We start from the raw sequence: 16,502 nt of genomic DNA on the forward strand, positions 1-16,502 counted from the left end.
TAAACCGAGTACACAAAAAGACAACAAGACACAGTCTACGTAAGGAGCCATTATAACATTTTGTTTCAAAATATGTAAGAACAGCGATGATATGACTTAGTATTGCTAAATACTAGTGCAGCGCCACCTTTGGTGGAAATGGGGATTATATTATTCTAATGGTTTGGCTCGTTTGATCCCCTACAACTAAGCAGAGTCCCTAATTGGACTATGCTGATGTGAATACAATCTAAGATGCTTTGGCTGAGTACAGGCACCTCTGTTGGAGTTTTATGTTATATATTTATGTTTTGTGAGCTGTCCTCTACGATGTTTCCTTGATCTTTTTCTTTATTAAAAAAAAAAAAAAAAAAAAGTTTGACATGGATGACTTAATCCATTTGTTTGAGGGGAATATCGCTTCCTCTACCATCGTGCCCCCATATCGCTAAAATATGTAATTTACTATCTGACAAAATAAATTTCTCTGCATCATCAAATGAGCCAAAAACACAGTTATAAAGTCAAAAAGTTATGTTGTGCTACTTAAAAGAAAAACTGCATTATAGCCAACAGATAAGAATAACTTTCTTCATAGCATGTCTTTAGGCTGTGTGTAAGTGACCTGTTTGTGTTACCAATTTCATTTTTTAAATTATTTTCTCAAATGAAAAAATGCAATATTTCACAAATTTGTAATTTACTCTTAGCACCGCAGCCCCTTGTCTCTTAATCCACTTAGTAGCATAACGTTACCTGCTGTTTCTTGTTCAGCTAGACAACATCATATTTGCACATTTAGTGTCAGATTAACAACTGTTCTCTTCAATTTGCAGCATTTTACTGTAGTTTCCTCTGCCATGACAACATGTGAGTCCTCCTCTGCTCTCTGTATTTCTGATGTTCTTCTCCGATGTGAATACACTGCCATCAAAAGATGTTGTTAACCACTGACCTCCTCTGTGTGCGGCAATCTTCATGAAGTAAATATTTGTGATCTATGTTTTACATTTCTATCTGAACAACCAAGAAATGTACAAGTCCTTCCAGATTTCCTTGGCATTGTAAAAAAAAAAACAAAGTTAGATTCTCATTTGTTCTGGTCTGACATAAAAGAACGTCAGTCAGAATGTGTTCAACGTTCAGTATATTTATATGATGGCAGAGTACCTTTGAACTCAAATGAAAGCTGTATTAACTATGATGGTTCCAGTTTGTGTGTTACTGGGATGACTTGACTGAAAGGAATCAAACTTTTGTTACCAGTATTGTGTCGCTTGGCTGTTAGAAAGTAATAGACAGATAAGGGGCTCGATCAATAACCCTTTACATTGTTGGGGTACAGCTAGTAGAATGGTTTGCACTATAAAAGGACAGAAATGTGCAAGGTGCCAAAATAAAAATCAGATAGTGAGTTCATTGAAAGCACATCCACATAGTCAGTGCTTTTTAATCCTGGATCAGCAGAATAAGGCCTGATATTAGGTTAATAAAATATGATCCCTTCTCTAAAGCGTCTGAAAGATCCAGCATCTAAATGCTCACTGTGTGGCCAACTCCATAAAGGAATCTTCTCGTTCCCAGAAAGGCTCAAAATGGTCTCTCTGATTTTAAGTAGAAGCATCATATTTAACTCTCAAGAGGTCTGAAAGATCAATTTTGGAGGACAAACGATGACTGAAGAAACTGATTATCTGCTTAGTTGTGTCAAAAAAGTGTTGAAAAGGCAGTTCAGTAAAACACGAGAGCCTGAATCCCATGTAAAGTCTGACAAGTACGACAGTGGGAGTCTCAAGTGTCACTACAGGAAAAAAGAAACAGAAAACAGAAATGGGGGAAAAAAAAAAAAACAACAAATTTACACAGAGAGAAATATTGTTGATTCAAAGGTTTTGTGAGCAACCTTGCAACAAAATCCATCGTCACCCCTATCAGGTTTAGGCTCGATGTGCACAGGCAGCTAAATAGTAGATGATAAGCTATCTATGCTGCAGAGGATGGATGCATGGTTTTAAATGACAGAACAGCAAGTCTTTACGACAAGGTTACTATGGTGAAATTAAATCAAAGAAATACTAAAAGTTCTAAACGTAAACTGTACACACCAAGCAATACAAACTTCACAATCAAACAAACACAGCTCAGATAAAATAAAGGGTGAGAAACGGTGAGATTCGGATCAGAGACAGACAGATACCTGTAGAACTGCAGCTGTCGTTTGGGGCTCCCATAACGAGCACTGAAGGCATCAAGGGAAAGGAGGAAAAAAGGAAAGCTTTGATTAGTAAAAGGCAGAAGAGAAAAATCAGTGGTAAGAAGTTGGACAGACAAAAAGGTGATAAAGGATATGAAACGGAAGTCAAAGACAAAAGAAAATTTGAAGGCAGGAAACAGAAAAAAGCTCAGTGATGCAAAAACGAACTGTAGTTGTGGAACAATGCTCAGTGAAGTTTGTTCAATAGGTTGTCCGAATAGACCTAAAGGCAACTGGACTTCACTTTTTAAAAAAAAAATTTTTTTTTTTTTAATCTTTTCTTTGTTTTGTTTTTTTTAAGATGACCATGACCTGCAAGACTGATAATCAAAACAAACATGCTGCCTGAAGAAAAGTTATTGATACATACAAGACTTAATTAATTTTTCTTAATTTTACAAGAATAATTCCAATATTCCAAATAACTCCGAACATAAAAAGATAAAAATTGCTACTACAGATACATTTTATAGTTTACAAAAAAGTAACTAACTACTGCAAACTCCTTTATGTCAAAGTGACAAAAACTATACCATGCATCAGAATATATATTTAATACAAATATTCTTTGTTAGAAGACATATTTCCCAACACTGCTTGGTAACACTGCGATGGACTGGCGAGCTGTCCAGGGTGTACCCTGCCTGTCGCCCAAAGCCGGCTGGGATAGGCTCCAGCTTCCCCGCGACCCTGAATTGGAATAAGCGGTTCGGAAAATGAATGAATGATGAATGAATGCTTGGTAACACTAAACAGAATGAATTTGTTTATCATTTACTGTGAGTTCTTTTTCCATTAATTACCATATATTTTTATATGAGTAACCTGACTGCAATAAAGTTGTTCACCTCATAGAAAGAAACACATTGCTATATCAAATTTAATGAAGCAATTTTCTTGTCAGTTTTAAGTTTTTGGTTGAAACCATAATCAGACAGAAAATTGTAAAATTGTAAAACAGAGGAAATAAGCTATGAAATTCTGAGTGATGGTTTTTTGTTGGCAAGGAGCTGTATCACACTAGATCTTCTAGTTACACAACTGTCTGTCAATGTATGTCAATGTGATCTGCCAAAATCCCCCTCCGTACACTGTAACAGGCGTATTGCTCGTGTCTTAAAGAAGGAGGTTCAATAACCTATCCAGTGACTTTACTGATTTATTACAAAATGCTTCATCCATAATAGCAGCGATGTGAGAAAGAGTCATCAAGCTACCTTTAAAAAGTGTGGAAACGATATCTTTTCAAGCTGTACTTTGATGGATCTCTGGTGCCACATGCTGGTGATTTCTAAGCATGCAGGACAATCTGGGCACACTAGGAGTTTAACTAAATGGTCAGTTTTTTTTCTTTAAAAGATTTTAACTTTGAGTATTTCTGTGAAAACCATATTAAAACTTTTTTTTTTTTTTTCTTTAATCACAGTCTACTTTTACCCAAGTCCTTATAAATTTCTCCTACAATCTTCTCTTAACAACATAATTTTTTTCAATATGGTCACTGAAAACTGTTTTAAAAAGAAATTTTCTTTAGGCTATTTCAGCTGTTCCCACTATCTGGTTGTCCTTACTAAGTAAACAACAAGTAAAAACTAAAATTCTTTTTTTTTTTGGATTAGAGTGTCTACACAGTTATACCGTCAGGGCATAATTTTGACATCCCTGGTAAAGACAATAAATATGAGATTAATCAGCAAAGATTAGGCATACACATAACTGTATTTTTCCAAAGGGCAAACAAATATAAGTAATAAATGATTTTGTGAAATAAAATTGAACCATAAAAAATATATCAAAATAATCTAGCCAAAATATTATCTCAAACAACAAAGATTGCATGCCTATGATTTGTCTTTCACTATATGACATCTATACATGAGTGGCAGATCCAAGAAAGATTAAAAGTACCACTGAGGACATTTCATATTTTTGAAAATTGTTCAGAAAACAATCTGAAAATACTGACAAGATACCTTTCAATGCAGAGTGATTTTTATGTGTCAAGCTAATTTGCATTAATGGAAAGGGTCTAATAAATGACTAACACTAACAAATCAAAGCAGATTGGGCTTTTTTGAGGGGTGGGTTAACTTCCATTCCTGCAAATAGGTTCCCATTATTTACATATGGACATACACACACTATATATGTAAAGAAATGTGACTATGTCTGCAGACATTTACATAGCAAGTGTCCATCAACTCACCTGTAGATCATTCCAGGTGAGCCAGTCTGTCGGAGGGAAAGGCGGGCAGGGGAGTCCGTGGTAGATTCAGGATACATGGAGGCAGGTGGGAGGGGAAGAGGCCAGCCTGCCGGGGGTGGTTCTCTTTCTCTGGGACCACAGGGTACAGTCAGGGACTCTGATCAGGGGCTCTGAAAATGAAAAAAAAGCATATATAGATTCAGTGGTTCATATTCATAAGAATAATTTCAATCCAAACAGTTAAACATTATTCTTACATGTCTGTCTCATGGAAAAATTAAAATGTTTTGTTCACAAGGATAAAGGTGTTTAAAGGCAAGATATGACAAATCTGGCACCTACATGCAGATTTTTATCATAGCGGGAATACAGAAAGAGTATCAGATGTGTTACACAGACATTTGTATGTTTAAAATGCCAAACACACTCCAACATACACATAGTAAAGGCAGCCAATTTCTCCCACAATCTGTAACAACTTGTTTTAAAGACAGGCATGGTCTACTATCACTATCTGGCTTATAATATAATAAATATTACCAGTCTAGGGACAAAATTGGCACACAATAATGAAAGGCTGTTTCATTCTTAGAACAAAATGTTCCAACAATTTCAAACAATTTTCTTTGAAGTTGACGAAAAACAAGGCTCCATGTCAGAGGGTTTTTGGAATTCTTAAGAAAAATACTGTCAGAGTCGAAATACAATCTCACTATGCTATAATAATCTATCAGCTGTGGAGTTATTACATCTGTACATTATGTAGACATCAAAGCTTACAGTTTTAATACACTGTTGCATTGCGGACATACTGTAAATGTAGATAACAAGAGTGGAAACAAGGCTTTATGGTCAAGACAGGAGACTTTGGAAGGAGTGTGATATATTTTGAAACAAAGTTTCTCAGATAAACTGGGGGGAGACCAGTTAGTACAGCAGCATATCCAGAGTGAAAAGAACTTTGTGACAACTCTGCAGTGTTGACATGAATTGTTAACTAGTGGCCTAAACCACATCAGACTGCCATAAAAAACACGCCTCTTGTAGGTTTATTATTTATGTTTGAGAAGTTGCTGAACTAGAAAAATGTAAGTATAGGGAGTCGCTTTTCAAAGACTCTTTTCTCTCTTCACCACTAGATGGAGACATGTCCTCATTCTACATTATTGCAGAATGATTAAACCTTTAGACCAATTTGATCTTTCTGGATTTCCACTACTACAAGATAAAGTCTAACCAGGACACAACCTATTCCTAAATAAAACAAATCAAAGACTAATACATCAAAACAGAACTTTTTTTATTTATTTTTTTTTTTTTTTACTGGGGAAGGCACTTACACAGAAGGAAGAAATGAAAAAAATGTATCACAGAATAACAAATAAAAAGAACCCAGTTCTTAAATTTATCAACTATGGTGGCCAAGTACTGCACCTATGTGCATTCACTACAGCAAACCACAGCTGATCCAGTGCTGAAAGCAACTTCATCCTATGAATTATTCAATGTGTCTGCCCAAGAAGCAGGCCATTGCTGTAGATTTATCTCTACAAGAGCTGAGCCAAGCTTGAGCAGGTACCTATAGCTACTTTTATGCCATTAACACAAATTTAAAACAACCCTTTTTGAAATAAGTTTAAACACCAACTCCATTGAGAGAGGAGAGCAGTACGCTGACTTTTTTAACTCTAGTTTACGGTTGTGGATGAAAAATCAATCAAAAGACAAAGTGGCATCTATAGTGTGTCATTCTGACAAAGATATAAGGTGAGAACATCATGCTACTCCATTTCACCACTGACTGCACTCACGTAAGTCATGGCTTGTAACCGACATCGAGATGATAACGCGAAGGTCACTTTCTCCTCCCATCAATTTCCCAGGCAGCGAATACGTATCCCATGTTCCCAAGGACACATTAAACGTTCCCTGCCCCCTAATTTCAATCATGGCACTATGGATCACAGGTCATTCCTGCTATCAGATGATGATGATAGCATGACCCTGATGGGCAAAAGGCATGACATTAGATTTACTACACAGGGCAGCAAAGTCCTTGTGGATCATTTGTCACAGATGAGAAACAGAGGGCACTGTGTGTTGGATGGGAGGATTTTAAGTGCCTGTTCTTGCAGAACTTTAACTTGTTTGTTCCAAGGAGAATTTAGGATATCCCAAATGTACAAACATGAGATCACACATGTCTGCCTTTTGTGGAGCCAACGTCAGAAACAGGTCTGAGTTCTAAAATGTCTTAAAAAACTTGTATTAGGAAAGGCCAAGATTGGTCAAATGCTAATCCTGAGATGCCATGGCATCCAGAGTGAAGAGATGCCTTTTGTTTTTTTTGTTTTTTTTTGCAGCAAACTGAACATCTTTGGGAATTCAAACAAAATGGGCAGCGTGATTGCATCCTCTTAGACTTTTTGGTTGCATTTTTTAAAACTGAAATTTTACTTTTATTTTAAGCTATTTATCAAATCATCACTGTCACATCTTTGTTCATTTTCCAGCTCTCACAACAAAACCTTTAAAACTGAACAGAAACAAAAGAAATTTATCACAGACATGTGAAACATATTGTGGTTGGGTGAATGCTTTTCTATTTCTACACAGATTTTTGGAATGTAACACAGCAAGTTCAATATAAAAGGCGAGTAACTTTTGTTGTTTTAGTTTTGAGTTTAATTCAGCTTTAAACATTCTTTTACAAAAGGTAATTACCGAGGATTTAAAGTACTTCTCCACAGTTTCATCATAATCTTATTAAAAGTTTGTAAAATAAAGTTACCCTAATCATCTCTACCTGTTAGTTAACCATTTCATGCTAAAAGTGAGCAAAACCAACAGAAGATTGTGCTGAGTTCAAATGACAGCAGAGACCATATGGTCTGTGAAGGCTGAACCTACCATCACAGCCAAAATGAACATCAAAAAGACTTCTATTGGTACAGATCTTTAGATTATACCAAATTCAAGTTTTACTTCTACAACCAGCAACTTTGAGGCATTCCTTACAAAAAGAGAGAAATAAAGGAAAATCCAAAAGGAAAGAAATGCTTGGACTGTCACTCATTTTATCCAAAATTCGAAAACCACAATAACAGCGTACAAGTTCATGTTACATGATTTTCTTTGAGATATTGATCATTTTGTTGTTGTGATTCATGAGGCTTTTTTCCCAGCTTGTCTGTCTTTTTATAGGTGCTCCCAATGATTGTCAGCTTTGCTTTTTTGCAGATGGTGCAGGTTGTTTTTTGTTTTCTTTCAGGTGTAGCAGCTGGTTGATGAGTTTTTCCTGTTTAGACCTCCATTTTCCTTGTTATGATATGGGACAGGACAAATTTTTGAAAAAGTAAAAATACATCCAAAAAAATTTAACATACAAATGAATGCTGTAGCAAAAGTAGCCACACTTCTAATTTTTGCTCTCTATGAAGTCCTAGTGTAGATGGATATCAGTTATTCTATTTGAACACCTTAAAAAATACTTGTATGTTCAGACCTTACGGTAGAACATTGCAGAGCAATGCAGCAGAGATGCCTGTAGAGGGCTGCAGTTGGAGAGGATGCTGCTGCTGACTGCAGCAATGCGGTACACTACAGACACATCCTGGCTCAAGTTAGAGGGCTCAGATTTACTGCACTAATGGGCAAAGGTGCACTTTGCAGATTAAAACTGCAGACAGAGCAAGAGAGGAGAGGAAAAATTGGCTGATATGGAAGAACAACCACTCTATTTGCTATATGCACACCACCCTTTGGATCATGATTTAAAGGTGTAAGAAATCAGAACTTAAGCAACTGTGACAAATAAAACATTTTAGACATTAATGCTGTTATGAATCAACGTCTAATAAAAACAATATGGGGTCTTCACAAAAAATAAATATTCCTTTCATAATAATAATAATAATAATAATAATAATAATAATAATAATAATAATAATAAATATTCCTTTCCCAATGGTAAATACTTTCATGAAGTTAGCAAAGTATGTAGTAGTTAATAGTTTCTTTTTTCTTTTTTAAGAAAGACACAATAAATACAGTCTAGATGTACAGTAACCATTCAAAATTGGCTTTAGTGTATTCTTCTTGCTTACAAGTATCCTTTAGAAACAAGCAAAACACCCACATGAAAACAGCCCTCCTGAGTTTTGCTGCAGTGTTAATGTTCATCTCAACACATCTGAAGCTTTCTGAATTAGTTTTGATGTCATCTGAATCTGTTACAGCACCAACAAATTCAGCCTGTAGATAATTTCATTTTACACAACACATTAAATAATTAGTCATATGTAATCATAAATTTACCGATTTGACTTACAAGTTAGTACTTTTTATTTAAATTATTATTGAAGAATGTCTTTAAAAACAAAAACAAGTACTTTGTACTGATGATCAGATAAACTGACTTTAATGTATTAAATGACAGTGAGCTCAGACTGGGATGAAGAAGCTTTTCAATTATGAAGAGCTAATCCATTATTTTAAACTTTAATACCCTCAACCTAAATACACAGTAGTAGAGGGGGATCAATATATGGGCTTTTAGGAAAACAAAATGTGAATAGCACCCCAGTGACTTAATACATTACAAATAGAGAGAGAGGTAGTGGTCAGAGAAGTATGACTAAAGAGGGAGAGAAGGTGATAAAAAAGCAGGCATCCATCTTTGTGGCTTCACTTAAGCTTTTCTCATATAAACTCTACAAAAAATGCAAAACTGAGTCAGAAAGGGTTGCTCTTCATGGTTTCCATCCATAAATCCACCTACACCCAGCCTGAGTAAATTCCCTCTTGAGACAAAGCTTACGTGAGCAAGGCAAGCAAGCAAGCATGGCTGGCCTGGAAAGCATAGCATGGTCTCGTGTAGTATGTTGGCAGCTGCAGAAAACACACACAGATCCGAGCAGATGGCTGCGGAAGAGGGAGACAAGCTAACAGACGAGAACTGCCGGGGATATCCTACATGGGAGTTCAGTCAAGCAGAGGGAGAGACAGAAAGCGAACCTTTTCTCTGTTGAGCTACAAAGATGGAAAGACTCAGAAGGAATCTCCTCTTCATCTACAGTGACATTTATAAGAAGAAAGTTAAGCGCATGTAAAGATAAGACTGAGCAAGAGCACTGTTTTACTCTGACAGTTTGTGTTTTTTCTTTTTTCTTCTTCGTGGTATCCTCTTTGTCAAGCTCTTAATCACAGAAAACTATGCAGGTCACTGACTGCCAACTGAGAAAAAGGGGGAAAAAATTTAATAGCACTCTGCATATATTGCCTTTTTATTCAGCAGACTTTTGATCCAAATCCTACTCCTCAGCAAGACTTTAAAAGCACTATGGTGCGCTGTGCTGTCAGGAGTCATTAAACTATATGACAGCTGCAGCTGTTGTACACACAGACATACAGACGTTTGCTCCATGTTTTGGTCGAACTTTAAGCCATGCCTATCATAAGTAGCAGTGGCAGGGCCAGCACGGATTAGAGTTCAGCTGCAACTGTCTCATGTAGAGCTCACACACTGGTCTTATAATCCTCAATATCTCAATTATATCAAAGCTCATTTCTTATACTTCTTATGAGGCATGTGCATAATTCATACACTTTGCTTGCATTCTATAACTGCATTTCTGAACATCACAATGTTTTCCCCCTCTGGGCTTGGCATGTAAATTGTAAAACAACAGATTTAGGTCAAATATATTACCTGGAAAAAAAACAAAACAACATTTTGTGACAACATGACAAAAGTTAATGCAAAAACTGATCAAACACTGCACTTCCATCAGTGTCATTTAACAAAAACAAGCCACAAACTATCACACTGAAGTGCACAATATCGCCTTCCCTACCTTATTGTTACATAGCACGAGATGTATGGTCCCAAGATACCTGTATTAAAGACATAACAGGCATGAGCTAGCATTCTGCACGTCTTAACTAAACATTTTCTTTACACTCTTGTGCTGGCTTGTAGGTGATCCCTGACATTAAAGCAAAGACCTAAAAAAAATAAAGCTTCTACATCAATGGTTTTTACCACAAACTTATATTTGGTTTACAGACTGCTTCTAAATATGAAGAGTTGGCACACCAACTTGGGCCTGTTAAGCTGAAATGAAGCATTTGTTGGCACTGCAGGGAAAGAGCACACTGCAGTAAGCAAAGAGCACAGAGGAGCACACTGCAGTAGAAATATGAAACCATCTTTCTTTTGTTCCTAGTCTATCAAAGCAATTCTTCATAAGTCAAAGACAAAATATATCTTGGCCAAAAAGAAAAGTGCATTTTGAAGGACTAGTATCTTCTCATACCGTTTCAGATAGTATCAGTTAGCATATTTAAACTTCAAACTTCTAGTATATAGCTAGACATGCTAAAACTAGGCTGTTAAGATTATCAGACCAAGGCTAAGACACTTATGGGTACCAATATGTTTAAATAAACTTTAGGTACTTGTTAGGTTTTAAAGCCTGTTAAAAATTACATACATAGGCAGTCACTTAGACATTTACAGTGTTATTGACAGTAGTCTTTTTTTAGTAAGCCATTTACTTTTATGCCTTACATCCCTAACCCTAGAGTACATTGGGTTTTAACTTTATTAAAAAAAAAAGCTATGTATAGTTCAGCCCATTTTTCATCCTTGTCAAAGTACCACATATCAGTGGTATTCGCATCACTGCACATAAAATTACACATGGGCATGAACAGGCTACACAGAGGAGTTTCATATTTAGTTCTGCATAGGTGAGCAGAAAGCTTTAAGTTAATCTAAAAAAAAAAAAAAAAAATGACATCAACACCACATAGCTGGGAAGAGAGACGTAGAATAGCAGAACTTGACACCTAAATCAGTCATAAGAGAAGACCATGAGGGTTAGTAAAAACAAATACAAAACAAACTTTTATAACACTCAATTACTGTGTGAGACATTCAGTACCTTAATGCAGTGTGTTCCAATATTTATCCAGAAACTCGACACATACGCATTGGCCTAACCCTTTGTCAGTATAGTGAAACAAATTATGTTATAATATTTCTGCTAAATATTTACCTACTTTACCTAAGCTGAGAAGTTATCATTTTTGAGAAGCGCAAGCTTCCCGTTCTGGGTGAAAATTAAAAAACAAGTCCAAGTTGAAACAATTCAGATCCAATATTTCATAGGGAATCAAAAATAATGTCATTCACCAAGCAAATATTAGTCTTATGTCACAGATCCATAACAGCATTTCCTCTACATTGACTCGGCTGGGCGATATATCGAATATACTCAAGATATCGTGGCTAGTCCTAGTGCGATATAGAAAATGCCTATATTCGTCATATTCGAGTATCCTGTTGTCACGCAGGTGTTTTTAGCTGTGGGCGGGGTTTCCTCACTCTTCCTCGACTGCACCGCTTTGCACAGAGAGTTAAAGCAAGCGCACCTCGTTACGTACATAACGTGAGTTACGTGCTACGTCATGAGAGGCAGCGTGTAGCCACTGTTGCCAACTTGGCAACTTTCTTGCTAAATCTGGCAATTTTTTTTGTGAAAAGCAACAAATCTAGCGACTTTTACTGGAGTTATTGGAGACTTTCCTGGTGTTTTGGCGACTGACTTTAAAGCGCATATTGTAAAGTTATTGTCAGAACGAGAGTCTCTCCCCTATCCTAAAGCACTCAGTCGCTCCGGCTGCAGCTGCAGCCAGTCAGAGGAGCAGAGAGGACACCTGCACGACTCCACCGTCACAATGAACAGCCAAATCTGCCACTGATCCCGCTCTGGATTACAGAGTGGGACGTAAATTACAAAGTTTTTCATGTCACGCAAAAATAATTAATTCTATTTGATTACATTCACAGCCTCTGTCACTTACTCACCTCATCCACTGTGTGTGACACAAGCATATTTATGTAACTCGTCATGTCTCTAGAAAGTACAGAAAGGAGTGGGAATCAAACCCTGAATTAAAAACTGGCTGAAGCCGTTTATTGGAGACGATACGAGGACATTCTGCCTGTATTATAAGACTGATTTCTACGCTAAACTCTGCGATTAAAAAAAATACACGACAACTCAAAAACGTATCCATAAAGCAACGCCTTATAATAGTTCATCATTTGAAAAGTTCCCCTCTAGAGCACCTATTTTCATATGTTGTATTTATTACATCATGAAAAGGCACTTTACTTTGTTTTAATATGACATGTTTCTGCCACTGCTTTAACTGTTCAATAAATACGGTTTTGATCAATTTGCTTTGTTACAATTTCATCCTTTTAGCATGAATGTTTAAAATCAGCATATCTTAATTCAGTATGAACAATTATGTTTTAATGGAGACACAAAATCATCTTACTGATGTGATTGTATGCACCAAAGCATTCATTTAAGGCTAAGGTAAATATCGAGATATATATCGTATATCGTGACATGCCATAAAAATATCGGGATATTACTAAAAGGTCATATCGCTCAGCCCTACTGCCACGGCTATATTATTAGCACTATGCCTTAAAATAACAAGAATGAGATCGTTTCGCATGGATACCAATAAAGATACTGATGATGAACAGCAAACCCGATGCTATGTTATAATATGTAATTAGTCCTAATGCTACAGAAGGCTAATGAATCTAACAATGGTTGGCTTAAACAATATAGGCTATCATCTACACCAGTATATTAGCCACTGACACCAACTTGCAACCACATGCTGTTAGTAAACAATTGATTAATTATTTTCATATAAATTTGTTTCCTAGATTTCTCCCAATTTTGACGCAAACAAATCTCACCATAATGTATGTGTTCCCCAAAAGAAAGCTTGTTAAAGTCAGCAATCTGCAAGCTCACAAAGTCTTTTGAAACATTTTAGTGTCAAAAATAAGAAACATTAGACAGCAGCTTGTCATGTAAGTAAGCTAATATTCTAAGGAAGAAAAATTGTGTTATATTGGGCATCATTAACAACAGAAAAAACATCTACATGCAGCAGTTACAGCAGTAACTTTCTGGAGTGTTGACATTCAGAAGACAACATAAAAGCTAAAGGGACGACAGAAAAGTAGCTAAATTTAATTTAAAATTAATCAAGCTTTCCTGCACCACATGTTAAGGAAAGTAATATGTCATCACTCTACAGTACCATAATCAACATACTGTTGGATAGGCTCCAAATTTGCTCAAAGGGAATTAAAATGTATGTTTTTGAAATGCCTGAAATCCCATAGGCTTCCGATGTGATTTCAGTCATTTCAGAATACCAGAAAGGACAGATAAGCTCTGGAGCTGACAAGGACATCAAACTGAATAATTCTGTCACCTTAAATGTCATCATGTTTGAGGTAAACATTACTATAAATACAGTATATGGTGAAATTACAACATAACAGCTGACAAGGCTATGTGGTTTCCCACAACTTTATGTAACCATACAAACACTACTGTTACCAACAATAGCAGCTACTTTATTAAAGTTGGAATGATAAAAAGCACAGGAATCAGAATGTGGCAGTTATAGGAGCCGATTTCTTTAACTGCATTCTCATTGGTGCTGTTAGAGGGCGCTGTATTGTTACCTGGGCAAGTGACGCATATAGGGGGAATTTGTAACTAGTTTGGCAGATGTTTGGCTCGGAAGGGCAAATGGTTTTTGACTGCAGGGCGCGACGTGTAAATGCCACAAGATTATTGCAGATGGAATAAAGATGGATGACCCTGGAATTAAGCAATCTGAGTGAAGTCAATCACGGTAACGCGGCGCATCAAAACACTCTCGGGCCAAGATATCTCAATAGCTTTGATTAGACTTAGCTCCTTCACCAGTATTAGCAGAAAGCTCAGTTCTAATAAGAACTGGATCAGAATCCAATCAGAAACTTGACTAAAAGGATATGTGCTTTTCTGGAAAAAAAAAAAATCTAAATAAAATGTCCACTGATTTTCACTGCCTTATTACCAGCCTTCCTTAAACACATCAAACAGATCCCTAAATTTTGCTTATGTGCATGGGAACTGGAGTCTGTACAGATGGCACAGAGCCACTGCAGCAGATAAGATTTGTCCAGTACTTATCTTCTGCTTGGTGGTTTTCCATTTAGACACTTAAAATGGTCATTTAAATATATCGTTAAAAATACCAATATTTTTGTTAATGCACTGTTTTGTACTGCATTTACATAACACAAGTATTAACTTAGCACATCAAACCTTTCATTTTTCCCAGCCAATCAGATTCAACCTTCTCCCTCAACAAACGACCATGCCACTCATCGTTTTAATAACTGACAGGGAAAATAAAGTATACAAGTATGGACCTGAGTTTGAAACTAATTCGGTACAAATACAGCAATTGGCTGCACATACTCCAAGTGGCCCCAGGAGAATAAGGTCTAAACTGAACAAGAATGAAATGCACATATTTCGGGAAGGAGGAAAAAAAAAAAAAAAAGAAAATTATTGCTTAATAATTATAAATTTAAAAAAAAAAAAGAGGAGAGTGTGATACATTGAAAAACTGCTGCTGAGTAGAAATGTGGTTTAAAAGCTGAGTAAGAAGTTGAAAGCAAGTATGTCCAGAGAGACTTAATACTGCCTAACAGCAGTTTGGCTCCTCTCTTTCTTACTTCACTCCTGGTATATGCTGTGTGATCCATGCTTGATTAGCACTTATTGTATGTACTCAAAATCTTGTTTGACAGGAACACCCTTGGCAAGAAATAAAAGTGTTAGGGGTGGGAATTTATCATAATTAATTACAATTCATTATTATAGAAAAATTTTTAAAAAAATAAATAAATAAATTTAATTGTGGAACATTTGTCAGTACCCAAATTCCTGGCACGCCAAATACACTGATGTACATGGTAGACGCTACTAACTTAGCAACATTGGCGCTGTAGTTAATGGTTTTTAAGACCCCTCTAGTGAGTCTATTTTAAGAAAGAAGTAATTATCAAACAGTTTAGTGACTTTTTTGGTAGTGGGCTCTTGGTGCTTAAAGTTAAAATATAAAGTGAAAGTATAATTTAGTTTAGCTCTTCTCCTTTAACAACAGCAGCACCCCCATGCGGAAGAACACACAAAACTCTGGGTCCTCATGCAGCACCCAGCTTCAAGCTGTACTCAAAGCAGGAGGTGATCACCATCGCTCTGTGAGCAGAAAATGCTACTGGCTGATCCAACCCAGGATTACTGTAAGATAATGATGTCTATCAATGGAGAGTTTGGATGAAAACAAGAGGACAACTGGTGCAGTTACTTAAAATATTTCAATTAACCTTTAAACTTGGCCAGGGATGTTTTCTATTTCTTTCTTACCATTTTAAAACAAATGCATTTTTTCAGACATTTCTAGAGCTTGAGTTTACAATATTAATGTCTGTGTCTTATTTGTTTTAGAAGCCTACTAAAATACTAAACAAATGCTTTTGAGGCAAATTTGATGTAATTAATCAAAATTAATCAATTACAAAGTCTGTAATTAATTTGATACATTTTTTAATCGAGTCCCAACAATTGGAAATATTCATAGATGATTGAGCATGAGGAAATTTGGACAATTCATCTACGTCACCCATTCATCTGTTTACCATACCCACTTAATGCAGGGTGGTGAGAGATGGAATGTTTCCTAGGTGAAAAGCAGGGTATGCTCTAAGGTTACCAATTCATTAAGCAACCAACAGTGAGACAAGAAGCGACGCGTCAGTTTAGCATTATTCTTACTTGAAGTCATTCCACTGTATCTTTTGTCAATAAAGGTCTAAAAATGCAATGTTTTAGAGAAATGTAAAATGTGTATTGGCATGTGAGATGACTTCTTGCTAATATTTTCTAGCCAGGCCCCTGGAACATCAGCAGGTAAGATAATGTGCAAAGTAAGCTGTGAATATTCTGGAGAATTTGCTGCTACAGAGCAACTTTAGCAACTGTGCATACTAATTTAAGTTGCTGCTTCGTTTTCCTTTTTTGCTGACATGTTTTTCACATGCTCTTTTCTAATCGGTACATTAGACACATAATAATGATCATAATAATAATAACGATCATCTCAGAGCCTCATAAG

General features: G+C 36.2%; 1 protein-coding gene across 2 annotated transcripts in view; it reads right to left on the minus strand.

The window, feature by feature from the left end:
- kcnab2a (potassium voltage-gated channel subfamily A regulatory beta subunit 2a) overlaps positions 1-16,502 on the minus strand; it is a gene marked incomplete at its 5' end in the record, with an annotated part of 90,802 nt that overhangs the window by 42,003 nt on the left and 32,297 nt on the right. The window contains 2 exons of one of the 2 annotated variants that reach the window (XM_079243000.1): positions 2,177-2,218; positions 4,440-4,609. In XM_079243000.1, coding sequence (XP_079099126.1) covers positions 2,177-2,218; positions 4,440-4,516 — 119 coding nt within the window. The remainder of the gene's footprint in view (positions 1-2,176; positions 2,219-4,439; positions 4,610-16,502) is intronic. The other variant, XM_079243001.1, reaches the window with a different exon arrangement.

Source organism: Telmatherina bonti, assembly GCF_933228915.1.
Source record: "Telmatherina bonti genome assembly, chromosome: 6".
NCBI lineage: Eukaryota > Metazoa > Chordata > Actinopteri > Atheriniformes > Telmatherinidae > Telmatherina > Telmatherina bonti.